Raw genomic sequence first — 20,781 nt, 5'->3', positions numbered from 1 at the left:
TGAGAAAACACAGAGGCACGGGGGTGCGCGCGCGCGCTCCGCACTGCCGGTGGGTATAAAATGCTCCCGCAGATAGCCATGTACAACAGCGAGACCGACGAGCGCGCGGACCTGCACCGGTGCACGGTAAGAAAACAAATCAACAACAACAACAACAACAACAAACCTCGCCTCATGCACTGAGAACCGAATATATAAACACGGAACCTCTCAGAACTAAAGGTACCAAAGTGTACTTGACCTTGACGCTGCAGTGGGCACGAGACTACCTTTAAAACCTTTAAACATGATTTAACACACCTTAAAGATCATTAATCTCAAATCTGATTATAACTACACACAAAATAATCAGTACCTTTCCTTGTCTTTGAGTTTAGTACCTTTAGTACCTTTAGTGCGTTTCTTTTACATTTAAAGCTTTATAGTCTAGTTCAGTACCTTACTTTTTTTTTTTCTTTTAGCAACATTTCCATATTAAATGTACGAAGATAAGGGTACCACCACAAGGAGGAGGAACGGTACTTTTAGTACCTATTTTTCTGGGAGAGTTCTCCACAGAGAAGAGTGTCATATTTATTGAACACATCACGGTTCTGCATGCTGAACGTCTGCTACGTTAATTCTTTATTTCTCCTTCAGAATGAGATGATTTCATATCAAAGAGCAACACAGCAGAGACTGGTTAAATAAATTAAATCATTAAATACATCATGGATTTATAGAGCAGAGCCGTTGATTTATTTTATTATTTTATACATCACGACAGATTTACATCCGTTTCTTAAACATGTACGTTCTGCAACACGACGTTCTGTGGAGTAATACATGAGAAAATGTTCAAGTAAAGTGTACATCTGAACTAAAACAGACCAGCAGCACTGTGTTTCTTCTCCAAAGTGCCTGACGGTTACCACAAAACCCTGTACATATTTAATAATAATTATAATTATAATAATAATAAGAAGAAGAAATTATACTGCATTTTTCATTTGAGGTAAATCTCATATGCTCCACTCTATATAAGACAAACAAGCTAAAATATTTGGAAGGCTTTACAATGATACTAAATTGTGAATAGTAAAATGTACCGAATGAATACTGTATTAAAAGAAAGTAATAAACGGCGCTGGATTCATCAGGAGTACGACTTTTGTACCTTTAATGTGTCTTTTACCTGGAAATGTGGACCCTTTAAAAACGATTTAAGATTCATAATTGGGTTTTAATAACCATTGATATATCTTTATAAATACTTTACACACACCTTCCCAGGTACAACACACATACTACAGGAACACAAGCTGGACCCTTGGTGGTACCGACCCGGTGACAAGGACCCGTAGGGTTTGGTATGTATATTTCTGAGAGTGTAGGTCATATCTCATGTTGTTGGAATGTGTTATTGGTAGGATGGCAGCGAGTGTAATCAGAACCCTGAGTGGTTTCGGAGCGAGCCGTCCAGCTCAGACCTGCTTCATTCCTGCTGATGAAGATGAGCTTGAAGACGAATATGAAGAGGAGCTGAGGGACGAGGTGGAGGACAGCTTTGAGGAGGAGGAGGAGGAGTTTTCCACAGGTGTCGAGTCTCAGGTCACAGATGCGTTAGCTTCTGATCTGTACACTGAGATGACGGATCGCTTGCTACGATTCGCCGAGCTCATCAGCAGCGACGTGCAGCGTTATTTCGGACGGAACCAAGACTCGGACACGTGCGACGTCTACGCAGGAAGGTCGCGTCCTGAGGTCACCGGCCGGCAGCGGTACTATTCCGACTTCATTCGAGCGGCATCATCGGATCGGGGAGACGAGCCGGAAAACCTCGGGCCGCTCGCAGAGCTCTTCCAGAACACCCAGGTGAAGAAGCAGGGATTACCCATGATTCAGCGGCGTCTCCCCAGCAGCTTCTGGACTGAGCCTCATCCTGAACACCTCTGTGTCGGTGCTGATATCCAGGATGTGGGGATTTGCTCCACAGAAACCATGAGCAGTAACACCAACATTCCGGTTATCAGCCTGAGCAGCTCCAGTACTCCGGACTTCAGCGACTTACTCGCGCACTGGGCTTCAGAGAGAGACAACGCCGGCGAGTTCAGCTGTGAATACCAGCTTCCTTAGGAGCAGAAATACACACGAGGACGCATGAACACACACACACACACACGCACACACACACACACACACACACACACACACACACACATACACATACACACTAATACACACACACACGCACACACACACACACACACACTAATACACACATACACTAATACACACACACACACACATATACACATAGACATACACACTAATGCACACACACACTAATGCACACACATATACACATACACACTAACACACACATACACACAGACATACACACAATACACAAATACAAACAATACACAAATACACACACACACTAATACACACACACACACACACAAACACACACACAAATACACGCACACATACATACACACAAATACACACAATACACAAATACAAACAATACACAAATACACACATACAGTAATACACACATACAAATACACACACACACATACACACACACAAAAACAAACAATACACAAATACACACAATACACAGTGATGTTCATCAAATAAAAACATGTAAATTTGTCATTCAAATATCTTACTGTAATAAATGAGACAGTGTGAGATAGTGTGAGACAATGTGAGATAACTTGAGACAGTGTGAGATAATGTGAGACAGTGTGAGACAGTGTAAGATAGTGTGAGACAGTGTGAGATAGTGTGAGACAGTGTGAGATAATGTGAGAGTGTGAGATAGTGTGAGACGGTGTGAGATAATGTGAGATAGTGTGAGACAGTGTGACATAGTGTGAGACAGTGTGAGATAGTGTGAGACAGTGTGACATAGTGTGAGACAGTGTTAGACAGTGTGAGACAATGTGAGATAACGTGAGAATGTGAGGCAGTGTGAGACAGTGTGAGATAGTGTGAGACAATGTGAGACCGTGTGATTAAGTGTGAGACAGTGTGAGATAATGTGAGACAGTGTGAGACAATGTGTGATAATGTGAGACAGTGTGAGATAATGTGAGATAGTGTGAGACAATGTGAGACAGTGTGAGATAGTGTGAGACAGTGTGAGATAGTGTGAGACACTGAGATGATGTGAGATAGTGTAAGACAGTGTTAGATAACGTGAGAGTGTGAGGCAGTGTGAGACAGTGTGAGGCAGTGTGAGACAGTGTGAGATAGTGTGAGACAGTTTGAGACAATGTGAGACCGTGTGATTAAGTGTGAGACAGTGTGAGATAATGTGAGATAGTGTGAGACAGTGTGAGATAGTGTGAGAGTGTGAGATAGTGTGAGACAGTGTGAGACAGTGTGAGATAGTGTGAGATAATGTGAGACAGTGTGAGATAGTGTGAGACAGTGTGACAGTGTGAGACAGTGTGAGACAGTGTGAGATAATGTGAGATAGTGTGAGACAGTGTGAGATAGTGTGAGACAGTGTGACAGTGTGAGACAGTGTGAGACAGTGTGAGATAATGTGAGATAGTGTGAGACAGTAAGCTGTAACATGTGAACGAGTGTCTAATCAGGCACTACATGTTTTACTGCTAGCTTTTAGCATCCTGACCAACATGAGGCACGAGTCACACCGTCCAACACTGTAATGTAATAAAAGTAATGCAGCTCTTCTCTTCTCTCTGATCCACTGATGCTCCATTTACAAACCTGTTTGTTTATAGAAAATAAAAGATATTTTAAATACAAGTAAAGTTTCCTTCAACAATTCATGTTCTTGTTTCAGTCACTAAAATATATGAATAAAACACTATAACTACACTTTTCCTTCAAATATAATCATTAAGTACTTCAGAAGTCTGAATGTTTATGCATTAATGTGTGAATTCCTAACGTCTGATCCACTTTAGTTCCTGTGGAAGTCTGAGGAAGAGAAATGACATTAAACACAACAACAATTCTCTTCAAATACAACAACACACCAGTGTGTTATAAGAGTGTGCGTCCGTGTGTGTGTGTGTGTGTGTGTGTGTGTGTGTGTGTATTTATTACAATCACTTATTATTTTACTTACAGCCTTTTATCCCATTCCCGGGTTTTATTTGTATTTTTATTGCATATTTGTTCTTGTGTAAAACTTGTGTTTTTTGTGTCTTGTGTTTTCTCATCTTTTTAGTTGTGTGTTAGTAGATTTATTTTACTCCAATCAATATTTTGATGCATTAAATTTACATTTCATTTAATTGATGCAGTTTTTAAACACTTCACATGTTACATTTTACACATTTAGTGCCTGTGTTTATTTATACGTAAACATATTGTATTCATCATTTAATTAATTCATTAATTATCACACGGAGGGCGTGTAGTTTCACTGTTAAGATTTCCGTGTTTCTGTTTTTCCTCACGTGATTCATTTATTTTCACAAGATCCCGTATTGTTCACGTGAAGCTACACATCCAATGTATGTGAGTTTTCCCATTCTGTACTCCACATGTTCTCCTCCTCTCACTGACTGTAGTGTGTTAGATCAGACATGTTCTCCTCTTCTCACTGACTGTAGTGTGTTAGATCAGACATGTTCTCCTCTTCTCACTGACTGTAGTGTGTTAGATCAGACATGTTCTCCTCTTCTCACTGACTGTAGTGTGTTAGATCAGACATGTTCTCCTCTTCTCACTGACTGTAGTGTGTTAGATCAGACATGTTCTCCTCATCTCACTGACTGTAGTGTGTTAGATCAGACATGTTCTCCTCTTCTCACTGACTGTAGTGTGTTAGATCGGACACATTCTCCTCTTCTCACTGACTGTAGTGTGTTAGATCAGACATGTTCTCCTCCTCTCACTGACTGTAGTGTGTTAGATCAGACATGTTCTCCTCTTCTCACTGACTGTAGTGTGTTAGATCAGACATGTTCTCCTCTTCTCACTGACTGTAGTGTGTTAGATCAGACATGTTCTCCTCATCTCACTGACTGTAGTGTGTTAGATCAGACATGTTCTCCTCTTCTCACTGACTGTAGTGTGTTAGATCAGACATGTTCTCCTCTTCTCACTGACTGTAGTGTGTTAGATCAGACATGTTCTCCTCATCTCACTGACTGTAGTGTGTTAGATCAGACATGTTCTCCTCTTCTCACTGACTGTAGTGTGTTAGATCGGACACATTCTCCTCTTCTCACTGACTGTAGTGTGTTAGATCAGACATGTTCTCCTCCTCTCACTGACTGTAGTGTGTTAGATCAGACATGTTCTCCTCTTCTCACTGACTGTAGTGTGTTAGATCAGACATGTTCTCCTCTTCTCACTGACTGTAGTGTGTTAGATCAGACATGTTCTCCTCATCTCACTGACTGTAGTGTGTTAGATCAGACATGTTCTCCTCTTCTCACTGACTGTAGTGTGTTAGATCGGACACATTCTCCTCTTCTCACTGACTGTAGTGTGTTAGATCAGACATGTTCTCCTCCTCTCACTGACTGTAGTGTGTTAGATCAGACATGTTCTCCTCCTCTCACTGACTGTAGTGTGTTAGATCAGACATGTTCTCCTCATCTCACTGATTGTAGTGTGTTAGATCAGACATGTTCTCCTCTTCTCACTGATTGTAGTGTGTTAGATCAGACATGTTCTCCTCATCTCACTGACTGTAGTGTGTTAGATCAGACACTTCTCCTCTTCTCACTGACTGTAGTGTGTTAGATCAGACATGTTCTCATCTTCTCACTGACTGTAGTGTGTTAGATCAGACTTGTTCTCCTCATCTGACTGACTGTAGTGTATTAGATCAGGCACGTTCTCCTCTTCTCACTGACTGTAGTGTGTTAGATCAGACACGTTCTCCTCTTCTCACTGACTGTAGTGTGTTAGATCAGACATGTTCTCATCTTCTCACTGACTGTAGTGTGTTAGATCAGACATGTTCTCCTCCTCTCACTGACTGTAGTGTGTTAGATCAGACATGTTCTCCTCATCTCACTGACTGTAGTGTGTTAGATCAGACATGTTCTCATCCTCTCACTTGCAGTAGTGTTAGATCAGACATGTTCTCCTCTTCTCACTGACTGTAGTGTGTTAGATCAGACATGTTCTCCTCTTCTCACTGACTGTAGTGTGTTAGATCGGACACATTCTCCTCTTCTCACTTGCAGTAGTGTTAGATCAGACATGTTCTCCTCTTCTCACTGACTGTAGTGTGTTAGATCGGACACATTCTCCTCTTCTCACTGACTGTAGTGTGTTAGACCAGACATGTTCTCCTCCTCTCACTGACTGTAGTGTGTTAGATCAGACATGTTCTCCTCTTCTCACTGACTGTAGTGTGTTAGATCAGACATGTTCTCCTCTTCTCACTGACTGTAGTGTGTTAGATTGGACACATTCTCCTCTTCTCACTGACTGTAGTGTGTTAGATCAGACATGTTCTCCTCTTCTCACTGACTGTAGTGTGTTAGAACAGACATGTTCTCATCCTCTCACTTGCAGTAGTGTTAGATCAGACATGTTCTCCTCTTCTCACTGACTGTAGTGTGTTAGATCGGACACATTCTCCTCTTCTCAGTGACTATAGTGTGTTAGATCAGACATGTTCTCCTCTTCTCACTGACTGTAGTGTGTTAGATCGGACACATTCTCCTCTTCTCAGTGACTGTAGTGTGTTAGATCAGACATGTTCTCCTCTTCTCACTGACTGTAGTGTGTTAGATCGGACACATTCTCCTCTTCTCAATGACTGTAGTGTGTTAGATCAGACATGTTCTCCTCTTCTCACTGACTGTAGTGTGTTAGATCAGACACGTTCTCCTCTTCTCACTGACTGTAGTGTGTTAGATCAGACATGTTCTCATCTTCTCACTGACTGTAGTGTGTTAGATCAGACATGTTCTCCTCCTCTCACTGACTGTAGTGTGTTAGATCAGACATGTTCTCCTCATCTCACTGACTGTAGTGTGTTAGATCAGACATGTTCTCATCCTCTCACTTGCAGTAGTGTTAGATCAGACATGTTCTCCTCCTCTCAGTGACTGTAGTGTGTTAGATCAGACATGTTCTCCTCATCTCACTGACTGTAGTGTGTTAGATCAGACATGTTCTCCTCCTCTCACTTGCAGTAGTGTTAGATCAGACATGTTCTCCTCTTCTCACTGACTGTAGTGTGTTAGATTGGACACATTCTCCTCTTCTCACTGACTGTAGTGTGTTAGATCAGACATGTTCTCCTCCTCTCACTTGCAGTAGTGTTAGATCAGACCATGTTCTCCTCTTCTCACTGACTGTAGTGTGTTAGATCGGACACATTCTCCTCTTCTCAGTGACTGTAGTGTGTTAGATCAGACATGTTCTCCTCTTCTCACTGACTGTAGTGTGTTAGATCGGACACATTCTCCTCTTCTCACTGACTGTAGTGTGTTAGATCGGACACATTCTCCTCTTCTCAGTGACTGTAGTGTGTTAGATCAGACATGTTCTCCTCTTCTCACTGACTGTAGTGTGTTAGATCGGACACATTCTCCTCTTCTCAGTGACTGTAGTGTGTTAGATCAGACATGTTCTCCTCTTCTCACTGACTGTAGTGTGTTAGATCAGATGTGTTCTCCTCATCTCACTGACTGTAGTGTGTTAGATCAGACACATTCTCCTCTTCTCACTGACTGTAGTGTGTTAGATCAGACATGTTCTCCTCTTCTCACTGACTGTAGTGTGTTAGATCAGACATGTTCTCCTCTTCTCACTAACTGTAGTGTGTTAGATCGGACACATTCTCCTCTTCTCACTGACTGTAGTGTGTTAGATCGGACACATTCTCCTCTTCTCACTGACTGTAGTGTGTTAGACCAGACATGTTCTCCTCCTCTCACTGACTGTAGTGTGTTAGATCAGACATGTTCTCCTCCTCTCACTGACTGTAGTGTGTTAGATCGGACACATTCTCCTCTTCTCACTGACTGTAGTGTGTTAGATCGGACACATTCTCCTCTTCTCACTGACTGTAGTGTGTTAGACCAGACATGTTCTCCTCCTCTCACTGACTGTAGTGTGTTAGATCAGACATGTTCTCCTCTTCTCACTGACTGTAGTGTGTTAGATCAGACATGTTCTCCTCTTCTCACTGACTGTAGTGTGTTAGATTGGACACATTCTCCTCTTCTCACTGACTGTAGTGTGTTAGATCAGACATGTTCTCCTCTTCTCACTGACTGTAGTGTGTTAGAACAGACATGTTCTCATCCTCTCACTTGCAGTAGTGTTAGATCAGACATGTTCTCCTCTTCTCACTGACTGTAGTGTGTTAGATCGGACACATTCTCCTCTTCTCAGTGACTATAGTGTGTTAGATCAGACATGTTCTCCTCTTCTCACTGACTGTAGTGTGTTAGATCGGACACATTCTCCTCTTCTCAGTGATTGTAGTGTGTTAGATCAGACATGTTCTCCTCTTCTCACTGACTGTAGTGTGTTAGATCGGACACATTCTCCTCTTCTCAATGACTGTAGTGTGTTAGATCAGACATGTTCTCCTCTTCTCACTGACTGTAGTGTGTTAGATCAGACACGTTCTCCTCTTCTCACTGACTGTAGTGTGTTAGATCAGACATGTTCTCCTCTTCTCACTGACTGTAGTGTGTTAGATCAGACATGTTCTCCTCTTCTCACTGACCTTAGTGTGTTAGATCAGACATGTTCTCCTCTTCTCACTGACCGTAGTGTGTTAGATCAGACATGTTCTCCTCCTCTCACTGACTGTAGTGTGTTAGATCAGACATGTTCTCCTCTTCTCACTGACTGTAGTGTGTTAGATCAGACATGTTCTCCTCTTCTCACTGACCGTAGTGTGTTAGATCAGACATGTTCTCCTCTTCTCACTGACCGTAGTGTGTTAGATCAGACATGTTCTCATCTTCTCACTGACTGTAGTGTGTTAGATCAGACATGTTCTCCTCTTCTCACTGACCGTAGTGTGTTAGATCAGACATGTTCTCCTCTTCTCACTGACCGTAGTGTGTTAGATCAGACATGTCCTCCTCTCAGTGAGTGCAGAGTTGAACAGAGGGCCAGTAGATTTGCTCCACGCACTCTCCTGTGTGTGACTCGTCACTGTTCACACGTGTTTATCAGCGGTGTGAGGACAGAGTGTCAGGACAAAAGTGTGAGTTATGAAGCCTTCATGCGCGCTGATCTTCGCTCTTCTCCTGCTGTGCACGCGGGCCGAGCCCGAGGTGGCTGAGGAGAATCCCAGCACAGAGGACAAAACCCACAGTGAGACTGAGACTGAGACTGAGAAAAAGGAAAAGACAGATGAAATTTCTGAGGAGAAGAATGTCCTGGTGCTGCATGAGGAGAACTTCGCGAGGGCTCTGAGTGAGAACACGTACCTGCTTGTGGAATTCTGTAAGTGTTGTCGCCTGCTTAACCCCTGGACAATAATACCTTACGTTGAATTATTATTTAAACACGAATATACGTCATAAATGCTGACTACACCGGACAGATGTTATTTTCTCCTGGTGACGCTGTGCTCCTCTAAAAAGCTCTTTTCAAATCCTTCATGTTTGTATTTATTTTCACAGATATTAAGAAAATTATTACTCTTACTACTGCTATTGCATCTAAAACTAATACTACTACCACTTTATTTTTATTCCGGCTACTATTAACCCTACTAACCCTAATATTATGATGATGATGATGATGATGATGATGACGTTTTTATGCTGCAGATAGATACTTTACTACACTTTTCTGGTCTCAGACTATAGAAATGTCTCAGCCTCCAGTTCTTCTTTCTCCCGAACAGCTGGCCTAGCACACTGCGAGAAAACGTCCAGGTTTAGATCTTATCTAGAGCAGGTCCACCAGCACAGATGTACATTCTCCCATGGTGTGAGGTTAGACATGGCCGAGATTAGGAAGGACACGTATCACTCTCGGTTGTTGATTTACCCGTGGCTTCAAACACTGCCCCTTAAACCACTTTAAACAATGCAGAGTAAAAATTCTCAGAAAAGCACGCGGGATCTCGGTTATAATCAACATTACTGATGAAGATGGAATATATTTAATTATGAATGTATTAAGAGTGTGTTACGGCGTTATTTATTTCTGTGTGAACGTGACGGTGACTCCATCGTCCAGCAGTAAGAGGTCCTGTAGATCCGTGCCTGGTGTTCACTCTTCCTCTCGCGTACGCAGACGCTCCGTGGTGTCGCCACTGTCAGGCCCTTGAGCCGGTTTACGCCGAAGCCGCAGCGCAGCTGAAGAACCAGTCCTCTCCTGTACGACTGGCCAAGGTCGACGCGACGGAGGAGAAGGAACTTGCTAAAGAGTTTGAGGTCAACAACTTTCCGACACTGAAATTGTTCACGGAAGGCCGCAGACAGAATGCCACCGAGTTTACAGGTACGTGAAGTCGGTGAAGCTGGAATTTTTCTTAAAACAATTACTTGAGGAATTAATGGATTTAGTACGGATGTAGTGACTGTTAATACAACCTACGTATATGAAAGTACTCACGCGCGTGTTTCATGCGTTAAAGGAAAGCGCAATGTTAAGGGGATTATAGAGTGGCTGCAGCGGCGCATGGGACCGAGCGCTGCTCTTCTGAAGGACTACGCAGCCGCTCAGGAGCTGCTCGATGCACACAGTGTGGTCGTGGTCGGATTCTTTAAGGTAAAATTTCCGTAGAAGTTATTTTAGTAAGCAGGAATATCCAATTTACTGTATTTTAAACCTTCTAAATAATCTCAGTTCTTTCAGCAGATTAATTGCGAGGCTTTTCACAATCCAGGTTAACTCAAGCCCACTTTAATTTCTGTCATTCTTTATAGTACTTGGTGTAGCTTCTCAGGACTATTTTCTATTTATCTGTTTTTTATTCTTCCATCATGGGGCGTGTTTTTCACTGATATTGTCTCTCTCTCTCTCTCTCTCTCTCTCGTTCAGGACTTGGAAGGAGAGAAAGCCAAAATGTTTAATGATATTGCGCTGGACATCGTGGACATTAACTTCGGCATCACAAGCAGTCCTGAGCTCTTCGAGAAGTACAAAGTAGAAAAGGAATCCGTCGTGCTTTTCAAAAAGGTGATGTGATCAATCGAACCGTTCAGCCATTTTTATTAACTCTTATTAAAATAAGAATTTCAATGAGTTTAAACAACGGTCATGTTTTTTTTTTTTTTTTTTTGGTGTGTTGCAGTTTGATGACAAGCGAGCAGACATGCCTCTGTCTGAGGAGGACAAGCTGGACAAGGATGAGCTCGTCTCGTTCATCAAGACCAACAGCCTTGAGCTCATTATTGAGTTTAATGAAGAGGTAATTAATTAAACCAATTAAAGCACAGTAAATAATTGCTGCAATGTGATCACGTAACATTTCTTTCCTGTTCCGTCTCTACAGAATGCAGACAAGATCTTTTCTAATAAAGTCCACAACCACCTTCTTCTCTTCATCAACACCAGCATCGAGTCCCACAATGCTCTGCTGGAGGTCTACAGAGCCGTAGCCAAGGACTTTAAAGAGAAAGTACGTTTCCCGCAAGCAGCCACGTTGGCCTTCCATCATTATTATGCTTTACAGTAATGTGTCTCTGTGTGATTATAGATCCTGTTCGTCAAGATAGACATCACCACAGATGTTTCCCATGTGCTAAACTATTTTGGTCTGTCTGCGAGTGAAGCCCCAGTTCTCCGTTTGATTAACACCGACACACTGAAGAAGTTCGCCATGGCAGAAACAGCCATCAACAAGGACACGCTGAAAACCTTCTGTCAGGACGTACTGGATGGCAAAATCAAGGTTAGGCATTTCATCGCTCTTTTGATAAAATGATCAAAGACTCGGATGCGACCTAGAAGATGGCAGGCTTGGACCCTTGGTAGTTCACGCAGAAAGCCAGTGTGCCGCTCGGTCCCATTTCTTGGCTGCCCTTAAATGTGACTAGGCTAAAAAGGGGTAGCTAGTGTAATTTAATAATGAATCGCATGCTAGCGCATTAACATAGACTAACAGTAATGAAGGAGTGTGTGATCCTTTTCTTCTATCAAAGAAATAGTCAGCATTATGAAATTATGACTGAAAACTACAAGCCCTAGACACAAAATTTGTTTGTCCCAGTCTATTAATTTGCTTCCCTGTATGTACGTGGTACACAATCACAAACAAAATCCTCCGTCACAGACGTGTGTTGTTTTTTAAATTTCAAAAATACTGTAGGTTAAAATTCCCCGTGTCCATGTGACAAAAGGCTCTCGGACAAGGTGTTCCACCATACGTAAAGGTTTATTGAGACAAGACACAAGGTCAAAAGCATCCCAGGTCCAACCCCAAATGATCAGAAACATCGAAAACCATGGTGAGAAAAAACAGGGAAGGGCAAAAATCCCGGAAATCAGAGGTGAGAACAAATCCAGAGGGGCAGACAGGGGCAAAAAAACCCCAGCCAAGACAGGGCAAAGGCCATGCACAGGTCACCCATCCACAAAACCACGGCTCTGTGTGTCCTTTATACACAACAAACAGGAAATAATTATGACAACCAAAGATGTTTGAAATACAGAGGAGGGCGCCCTCTGGTGGTCCAGGCATGGACATGTCTGTGTTGAATGTTAAATCAGATCATTAATATAGCACTAATGAACTTTTCCTACATTTTAATACTAAGACTATCTGCAATACATTATCACAATTTAAAGGATTTCTTGTGCATGATTTCTATCATAAAGGCTTGTGCTTTTAAAAAAAATGATTTGGACAAAATCACATTTCCTGTGTTAACAGAGTTAAGAAAGTGTTAAACATTGATTTATAAACTCTAAGATCATACATGTCTTGCTTAGTTTCCAAATGATCTCTATTATTACTCTTTTAATGTTTTTTTATTATAATGTAGCCTCATTTGAAGAGTGAAGACATTCCCGAGGACTGGGATAAGAATCCTGTCAAAGTCCTCGTGGGAAAAAACTTTGAACAAGTCGTCTTTGATGAAACCAGGAACGTCTTTGTGGAATTCTGTAAGCGGGAATCGTCATTCTGGAATTTTTCCTAAAGTCAGCTTCATGTGTATGTGTACACGGTCAAGTGTTTGAACGGTGTGTGTGTTTGTCTGCGTGTGTATGTGTGATATTACACCATTCTCTCAGATGCCCCTTGGTGTGGCCACTGTAAGGAACTTGCCCCTGAATGGGAAAAGCTTGGGGAAAAGTACAAGGACCATGAAAACATCATCATAGCCAAGATGGATGCCACGGCCAATGACGTAGAGGACGTGACGGTGCAGGGTTATCCCACCCTGAAATATTTTCCAGCAGGGACTGAGAGGAAGGTCAGCAACCAACTGCACCAACACTGAACTCTTCTCACCGCTTCTACTACATTAGCACCGTGTTCATCACATACTATCCCTCCATCAACATTTGAACTCAGTGGCTGGTTATTAAGCATTCTGTTTGCATACAGTTTTGAGTTAATATCAATAATAACATATAGCTTTAATGCTGTTTGGAGAGTTTTTACCCAAATTAATTAATTTTTACCCAAAATAATTGAGCCTCTCACAATTCTGACCTTTAATTTAAAGTCATAAGAAAACATAAGAGGTATTTTTGGGCCAGATTTCAGAAATAACACCTGCTGAGAAGCCAATGATGTTTGATCAACTCTATTTCATATTACCTTTACGGTAATAAGTGCAAATAATCATGAAACCACCTACACAGAACTGTATATATATTATTAACAGCAGTACGAGCGTAAAATAACACACGAGTCATTAACATATTCAAACAGCAGCGAGCATTCACATGTACGTTTACATATTAGACCACGTCTTAATGCACTCTTACAAAATAAAGTCAAATCTTCAATCCTAGAACTTAACTGATGACATAAAACATGTCAGCTGTAAAACCCTGGTCTTACGGCGTAGTGCCGATGCTAGAACTTTCTGTGTGTGTGTGTTAACTTTGTGGATGTGTGATATATAAAATATTTGTTTCTGAGCAAAAGGATCACGTCCAGTTTTAAACCCTGTGACATCAGGTGATTGATTATAACGGAAACAGGGATTTGGAGACGTTTGTTAAATTCCTGGATAACGGTGGAGTATTGCCAGAGGAAGAAGACGATGAGGATGAAGATGAGGACCAGGAAAGCAAAGATGAGGTTAGTCATGTCTTATATAGCCGCCGAGTATCTTGGGTAAAATCGATTAATGAATAAAGTGTAAATACAGTATACATTTTCCACTTTAATTTCAAGGAATGTCTGTAATACAGCTTGGTCTCTGAGGTGTAATAGTGCCCTTATTACAAAAACGATCCTCTACGCCCGAGAGAATCGCTGTGTTTACCTGGAAGGTGCCTTTCTGTAATGTTTGAACTGTTTTTCTGTTCAGGTCTCAAGTGAATCCACAGAAGAGTCAGAGAAAGCGTCGAACAGATCCAGCAGCAAAGACGAGCTCTGAAAACATCTCCCACGTGAACTAACGCTGATTCAGATCTGTGTGAAACTACTGAAACTGAATGTACTCAGTATTATCTGTTTATGGATAAGAACAAATTCAATTCTTCGTCGTCTTTCCTTACATTCCATTCAATCTCAGTCATCTGACTTGGGAAAAGCATCGATCATGTACAACGTGTTGTTTTAATATAAAATGAATAAAAAACACCCGCTGGTTGCCGTCTAAAGGCTTTGTGTCCAGTCATTTAAACAGTTTGATCTGAGACATCTTTAAAAATCCTGTTGAAAACGGAATTTTAAAAAATCAAAACATTTATTGATGTTGAATCATTCTACGCAATCTCGGCTGGCGGGGACAAACAGGAACTGGAGTCTCCTCACGTCAACATCAGCGCCTGACCTCAACCTCACTAACGCTCTTGTAGCTGAATGAACACAAATCCCCACGGCCACGCCCCAAAATCTAGTGGAAATCCTTCCCAGAAGAGTGGTGCGTGGAGAATGAGACGTTCAACAAAGACATGTGGGTTAGATAATCGGGGTGCACATACTTTTGAGCGTATAGCATATATAAGATTTTTATTTTACTAGATAACTTTTCTTTCATTCGAGTACTTTTAGGCTACAGTTTATTTTTTTAAAAAAGGAGCTTTATACAGTATATGATAATTGTTCTGGACAGCCGTGAGGATTCAGACACGGAAACTCGCCACCACTACGTACCTGAGCAGCAGGTGTAAAAACGTGAGCCATTACAGGAATAAGCGACGCTGGAGTGGGTTAGAGAAGCTTCAGGAGATTAGTCAAATATAACTGCGTGTTTCAATCAAAATTTTTGTCACACACACACACACACACACACACACACCCATGGCAGTTCATAGCAATGGAATGCAAAATCAGATAGGTGAACTGGTTTGGTCGGTATGTTGTATGCTAATGATCATAAATACAATGGAAGTACATTTGACACGGATGGTTCGGAGATAAACACACAGCAGTGAGAGGATCAACATGAGAGCAAGAGATAAAAGTAAATCGTCGAGGAAGAATGACACGCTGGAGGAGTAAAAAAAAAAGAAAAGAAGACAAAAGAAAAGTGCGGTAAGTTGTTCAGTAATAAATACAGCAGGTTTGCAGAGAAGCTACAGAATAATCCGGTAAGACATTTAGGGAGCTAACGCAGATCACTGCGGTTGGTGTTTCCTGCTTTACCATGTGAATAATAACATAACGCTGTAGAATTGTCATTCCTAACATCAGAGAGTCCTGGGAAACCTTTACAGACACAGCGTCAGCTCATTCAGCGCCTGTTTGATCGTCAGATCTGTAGCTGAACTAGAACAAAACCTGCAGTAAAACCCATCTACACACAGACCAACACTTAAGAGTTTATTCTCTGTATTCTGTAGAGAGTTGGGGAAAAAAACTGCTTTAGATCAGGGTCCTGGGATTTCTTGCCTTAAAGTTTCCTCTGCATTCTCTGGTTTCCTCCCACGTCCCATATAATAACATGCCGGTTGCTGGATTTGGACTCGGAGCGCACGTGCAAACTTTTTTGGTGAATTTTTAGTTCAGTTTTGCCAGAAGACAATTTATACGCAACTTTACTAAATAATTAAGAACTGTACATTATGTCCCATTACAGTTGTTTTTAAAGATATATCGTATTGCTTGGGTGTTTGCTGTAGCAGCTACAGGATATGTATTGTTCAGCCATTATGTACTGTACATATAGTATTTTCTTTTCTTGTTTTTATGTATTTGATCTGTTTGATCGAGATGCTTCGGTTTATTAAGAGTGATGGACTGACAGTGAAATAACAGCTGGCGTATCAACATGGCTGAATGAATGAATGTCTTTTTCTTCCTTTCAAGGCGTAAATGGATTTTCCTGAAGCCACTGTTTCTGCAGTTGCTTTCACGCCTCCACTGCCCTCATATACTGAAGCTATTCAGAGTCCACAATCTTTAACACCACCTCCTACTTATGGGGAAGCAGGTGAGTCTGAGGCGTCATGCAGCTCAGTGACGTCTCTGCTCTCAGTAATGAACATCTTATTTTTGTACTCGAGGTGTAATGTAATTACTGCGATCAGCATGAATCAGCATGGGGCGTGAATTCTGGCTCTGACAGTTCCTCAAACTCAACTGCATCACTCCAGCTCATAATTGCTCTCAACTGATAATGGACTGTTTTTTTTGTTTTTTTATCATTATCTTTGTGTGTATCTACTTGCCATATTTTACTTACTTGGTTCTATTTCCCAAAATTTAAACAAACTTCAAATGAATTCAGACTTAAACTAGAACTCTTGGGTAATAATTCAGCTCATCATGTTTGGAGAAAGAAGGGTTGGGTTAGGGTTAGGGTCACCTACTGACCCAATCACAATCCAGAAGTAAGTAAGTAATCCATTAGATTTTTATTTGTAGTGGGTGTCCCGCCTCTGCAGTTGAACAACACCATGTCTCCTTATCCTATCCTCAGCATTCCCACAGAGGTCACGCCCGTACATCAAACACAGCAAGGTCAGTGACTCGGTTTTTACCTGCGAAATGATTGATACTTTCCATTATGAAACTATATTTACTGTTATTCAGTATCATTTAGCTTTATTCAGAATAGCTTTACTATGAAATATCTACATGAAGATACAACTGTGACATCTAGCCCATTCAATTCCCCTACACAGCACCAGAGGGCACCCTCGCCCCAGTTTTAAACCACTTCCTCGTTTATTCCCATCATTCCCCATCATACACTGTAAAAAGCACATGGACATGAAGTCTGGTAGTTTATTACGCTGCCTCTGATTCCTGGTTTCGTGACCTTGCCTTGTTTCTTGCTTATGATTTGGATAACAGACCCTCACTCAGCCTTAATGAGCTCTCTGTTACAACAACGTTGTCAGAACATGTCAATTGTTCTGTCATGCGTTTGTCCATTAATGAATGAAGTACAGTGTGTTTATTTGAATGTTTTGGACATTAATTTAAGTAAACAAATAAAGAAATATGCACACACCATGGCATTTTATTTTATCTTGTATCTGCCAGACAACGCAGCGTTATTTCAGTCTTGTCTGTTTATACACAGGGTTGCCAGGTGTCAGCAACATATCCAGCCCAAATACATCTCAAAACCTGAGCAAAAAGATCTGAAAACAGCCCAACAATCCCGGCAGTATATGAGTAGTATATTCATTCAATCATTCATCTAAAAAAAAAAATAAATAAACCAAGTAATTATTTTAGTCACCAGACGGAAATGAATAAACATGCTTCATTTTCTTCATATCTCAATAAACATTCTTAATTTGGAATAAAAGACACTTGATAAAACTAAGTACAATTGTTGGATCTCCTTTCAGACTACAGAGCTAGTGTTAGTGCTTTCCTAGTTTTTGTTGAGGAAATTCCCGAGATATCAATGATTTTCATTCTTTTCTTAATGCTAGGTCTTAGCAGCCGCGGAATATTTTTAAACTAGTCCAAAACACCTCCGCCCGAACTCTTATTCCAAATCAAGCCCAATTTGGTACACAAATCTGTGACCGTGACATCCCACTTGAGGTTCTGTCTTACAAATAATTTCTTCTGCACCCTGACAGAATGTGTGTCGTATTCTGTCCCTCAGTGTTTGCTCAGCCTTCACCCCATCAGGTAAATCCACCGCAGCTGTTGGGTGGAAGACTGGGTGATGCTCCCACTGTGATTATTTGCCCGCACTGCCATCACCAAATTACCACCAGTGTGCTTTATAAACCCGGATGTGCAGCATGGGGCATGTGCTGTCTGCTTACACTTCTGGGGTAAGACACAACATCAGAGTAACTCCGGAAATAATTCAGTCAGTCACGTGATTAAGTCCTGGCAGCACAGAGGAGTTAGTGTGGAGGTGAGACTGTGATTATTTCATGTGGAAAAACACTGATAGACGTCTACTGTGTGTTTCAGGCTCATCTGTGGATGCTGCTTGATTCCCTGCTGCATTCAAGCATTCCAGGATGTTCATCATTCATGTCCTGACTGTAAAAGATTCTTAGGGACATATGTTCGCTAACACACACACACACACACACACACACACACACACACATGACTATAATATAAATAATATATATATATATATATTATAAACTATAATATATAAATATTTTGGATCATGGTATGATCTGTATGAACACTAAATTGATAAATGTGACGCGCTCATGCATTCTGAGTGGATGTAGACAGCAGAAGCGTTTGATGAATTAATAGGCGCAGAAACTAAAATGAATCTAATCAATACCCAGAATATGAATTCTTGTATATTATTAAATAATGAGCCTCGGTTGGATTTGGGTATTTACAGAGTGATGGACCGAGGTGAACTTACTGTATTAATAACACACTTCTCACACTGCATTGTGACTTCTGTCTGAAGCATCTGCTATATAAAGCTCACTCGTTTTACTCCAGCCTGTACATTTCTTTACTGTAGATGTCACTTCCTGTATAGATTTCATTGTGTTTCTGCAGTAAATGGTGTTTTTTGTATATGAAACATGAATGTGTGCAGTTTTTATTGTACAGTGTCTAGGCTGTAATGGTGCAAGTCTTGATTACTCACTAACTCACTGCTTCTACACTACATACCCTGAAAATGACCCAAAATGACTTTACAGGACGAGTACAGGAAAATACCTTTTAACATGACCTCAACATGCAATATCACAGAAAATAAAGAAAGAATTTCATTAGATTAAATATTAAATATTACATGAAATTGTCTCTGTCACTATAAGCAAGTGTTTACTTCCATGACTATGCAGTAGCTTACCAGGATTTGGTGTTTGGACTGCTGTTTCAGTTGGTATGTATGCTGGTGTTTGGACTGGTGTTTGGGCTCTTGATCGGGTTTGTACTTGTTGTCGTGGTTTATCGAACACCCACTGAGGCATTACCAGTGGAATATAAGCATAAATTAAATTCCTCTTTTAGTAGGTTTAAATAGAAACACTGTAGTACTGTCACTGTAATCTGACATATTCATAAAGTCTAACTTAGGAATTCAGAAATGGTTAAAACAACAATAATAATAATTGTGATCATATCAATTAGGAGTTCATTTTCTTACACGCGAGCACATGTCTGGAGTTATCCTGGCTTCTGTGAACAGCGCCTCAAATCTGTTGTTGCTGTAGCTCTGTGTAGAAATGTGTTACTGAATAAACTTGGTTCATTATAAAACACATACATACAGGAAATAGTCACTGTGTTAGAGTAGAGAAAACTGAATGCAATGCGAAACACACCTAAGACTTGGGGTTATAAATCCTGAAATGTTTATGGAAGAAGTGGGACTTCTTTAACATGCGCTGACCATAATCCTAGTATTCTAATATATCTGATAAGTAAAAACATTTAGGACTGAGAAATAATATAAATGAATGTCCAAATCTTTCTTTCACTTACCTTTTCTTCTGCGCTGGTTGTAGAGCTGTACCTGAACGCTGCTGCTCCGACTGTGTAAGTCTGAAGAAGTGTTGGATATATAACAGGAACTGGTCACCACCCACATATTTAATATTTCTTTCACTATCTGATAAGTTTACTATGAACACTCTACACTCTCTGTTCCCTTGTTATCTCTTTTTCCTCTTTGTTCCTTTCTTAACTCTTCCACCAGTAGCCAATCGATAGTTAACCCGTTTTCTCTGTTGTGTGTCAAGCACGATAAATACACTCTGTCTTTCTTTGAATACATCAAAGATCTTGCCGTTCGAATTCTGCGTGTCTGTGTGTCATTTGGCCTTAACCACCGAAGACAAGAACATTTATCTGTAAATATTCACCGGTACCACCTCAGTGTACTCAATGTATGTCGGTGGTGTGTGTTTTACCGCAAATGCCAGCTAGTGAATTCACTGGCTACTGCAAACATGCCATTGCACCCTCACCTTCTTATCGATATTCCTTTAGAAAGAATTGGCATGGATCTTGACAGGCCGTTAGACAGCTTAGCACAGGGGATATCTCTTTGTATTAGTTGTGGTGACGATGTGGTACGATATCCTGAAACTGTGCCTCTGAGAACGGTATACATGAAGAGTGTAGCTGACGCACTGTTTTGAGTAATTTCCTGAGTTGAGATCTTGAAAAAGTTCCCAATTCACCAAGGCATATTCATTTATGTCCTGTACCCTACGCGAACTGTATGAATTACTGGGGATTAAAACGCACTACTGAAAATGAACAGGTTAGTGGAGTTATAACAGTCAGAAATGTTTTATGCAAGTCAATAATAAAAATAA

At 41.0% G+C, this 20,781-nt stretch overlaps 3 protein-coding genes and 1 long non-coding RNA gene across 5 annotated transcripts; 3 read left to right on the top strand and 1 right to left on the bottom strand.

Moving 5' to 3' along the window:
- Positions 1-1,080: 1,080 nt before the first annotated feature.
- Positions 1,081-2,115, top strand: LOC128602353 (protein PERCC1). Its single transcript, XM_053616109.1, has one exon. The coding sequence runs from the start codon at positions 1,384-1,386 to the stop codon at positions 2,113-2,115; it is 732 nt and encodes a 243-aa protein (XP_053472084.1). The 5' UTR covers positions 1,081-1,383.
- A 6,915-nt stretch (positions 2,116-9,030) lies between these two features.
- pdia2 (protein disulfide isomerase family A, member 2) lies at positions 9,031-14,740 on the top strand. Its single transcript, XM_053615960.1, has 11 exons — positions 9,031-9,414; positions 10,216-10,422; positions 10,559-10,692; positions 10,966-11,103; positions 11,219-11,335; positions 11,420-11,545; positions 11,624-11,818; positions 12,912-13,032; positions 13,162-13,343; positions 14,060-14,182; positions 14,415-14,740. Exons 1-11 carry the CDS (start codon positions 9,180-9,182, stop codon positions 14,481-14,483), a joined length of 1,647 nt encoding a protein of 548 aa, XP_053471935.1. The 5' UTR covers positions 9,031-9,179; the 3' UTR covers positions 14,484-14,740.
- A 740-nt stretch (positions 14,741-15,480) lies between these two features.
- si:dkeyp-75b4.8 (lipopolysaccharide-induced tumor necrosis factor-alpha factor homolog) lies at positions 15,481-19,314 on the top strand. Its single transcript, XM_053615961.1, has 5 exons — positions 15,481-15,586; positions 16,361-16,484; positions 16,919-17,014; positions 18,123-18,297; positions 18,443-19,314. Exons 2-5 carry the CDS (start codon positions 16,367-16,369, stop codon positions 18,546-18,548), a joined length of 495 nt encoding a protein of 164 aa, XP_053471936.1. The 5' UTR covers positions 15,481-15,586; positions 16,361-16,366; the 3' UTR covers positions 18,549-19,314.
- Positions 16,952-20,103, bottom strand: LOC128602268 (uncharacterized). Of its 2 annotated transcripts, none has more exons than XR_008384824.1 (4): positions 19,943-20,103; positions 19,605-19,673; positions 19,308-19,419; positions 16,952-17,034 (listed from the first exon to the last, which is right to left on the bottom strand). It is a non-coding gene; the product is annotated as an uncharacterized LOC128602268 (long non-coding RNA). The 2 variants fall into 2 exon arrangements; XR_008384823.1 differs by lacking the exon at positions 16,952-17,034 and adding an exon at positions 18,206-18,544 and having other exon boundaries at positions 19,943-20,101.
- Between the last annotated feature and the right edge of the window lie 678 nt (positions 20,104-20,781).

This window comes from Ictalurus furcatus, chromosome 26 (assembly GCF_023375685.1).
Source record: "Ictalurus furcatus strain D&B chromosome 26, Billie_1.0, whole genome shotgun sequence".
Classification (NCBI taxonomy): Eukaryota; Metazoa; Chordata; class Actinopteri; order Siluriformes; family Ictaluridae; genus Ictalurus; species Ictalurus furcatus.
The sequence above is the reverse complement of the archived record's forward strand: the minus strand, read 5'-3'. Positions and strand labels throughout refer to the sequence as shown.

What these genes read in the sequence shown, in the direction of transcription:
- LOC128602353 (XM_053616109.1), top strand. Translation starts at nt 1,384, where the DNA reads ATGTTGTTGGAATGTGTTATTGGTAGGATGGCAGCGAGTGTAATCAGA.
- pdia2 (XM_053615960.1), top strand. Translation starts at nt 9,180, where the DNA reads ATGAAGCCTTCATGCGCGCTGATCTTCGCTCTTCTCCTGCTGTGCACG. An exon ending in CCGTCGTGCTTTTCAAAAAG is followed by an intron (nt 11,104 to 11,218) that starts GTGATGTGATCA and finishes GGTGTGTTGCAG; the next exon opens with TTTGATGACAAGCGAGCAGA. An exon ending in TACTGGATGGCAAAATCAAG is followed by an intron (nt 11,819 to 12,911) that starts GTTAGGCATTTC and finishes ATTATAATGTAG; the next exon opens with CCTCATTTGAAGAGTGAAGA.
- si:dkeyp-75b4.8 (XM_053615961.1), top strand. Translation starts at nt 16,367, where the DNA reads ATGGATTTTCCTGAAGCCACTGTTTCTGCAGTTGCTTTCACGCCTCCA. An exon ending in TCCTACTTATGGGGAAGCAG is followed by an intron (nt 16,485 to 16,918) that starts GTGAGTCTGAGG and finishes TTTTATTTGTAG; the next exon opens with TGGGTGTCCCGCCTCTGCAG. An exon ending in CGTACATCAAACACAGCAAG is followed by an intron (nt 17,015 to 18,122) that starts GTCAGTGACTCG and finishes TCTGTCCCTCAG; the next exon opens with TGTTTGCTCAGCCTTCACCC.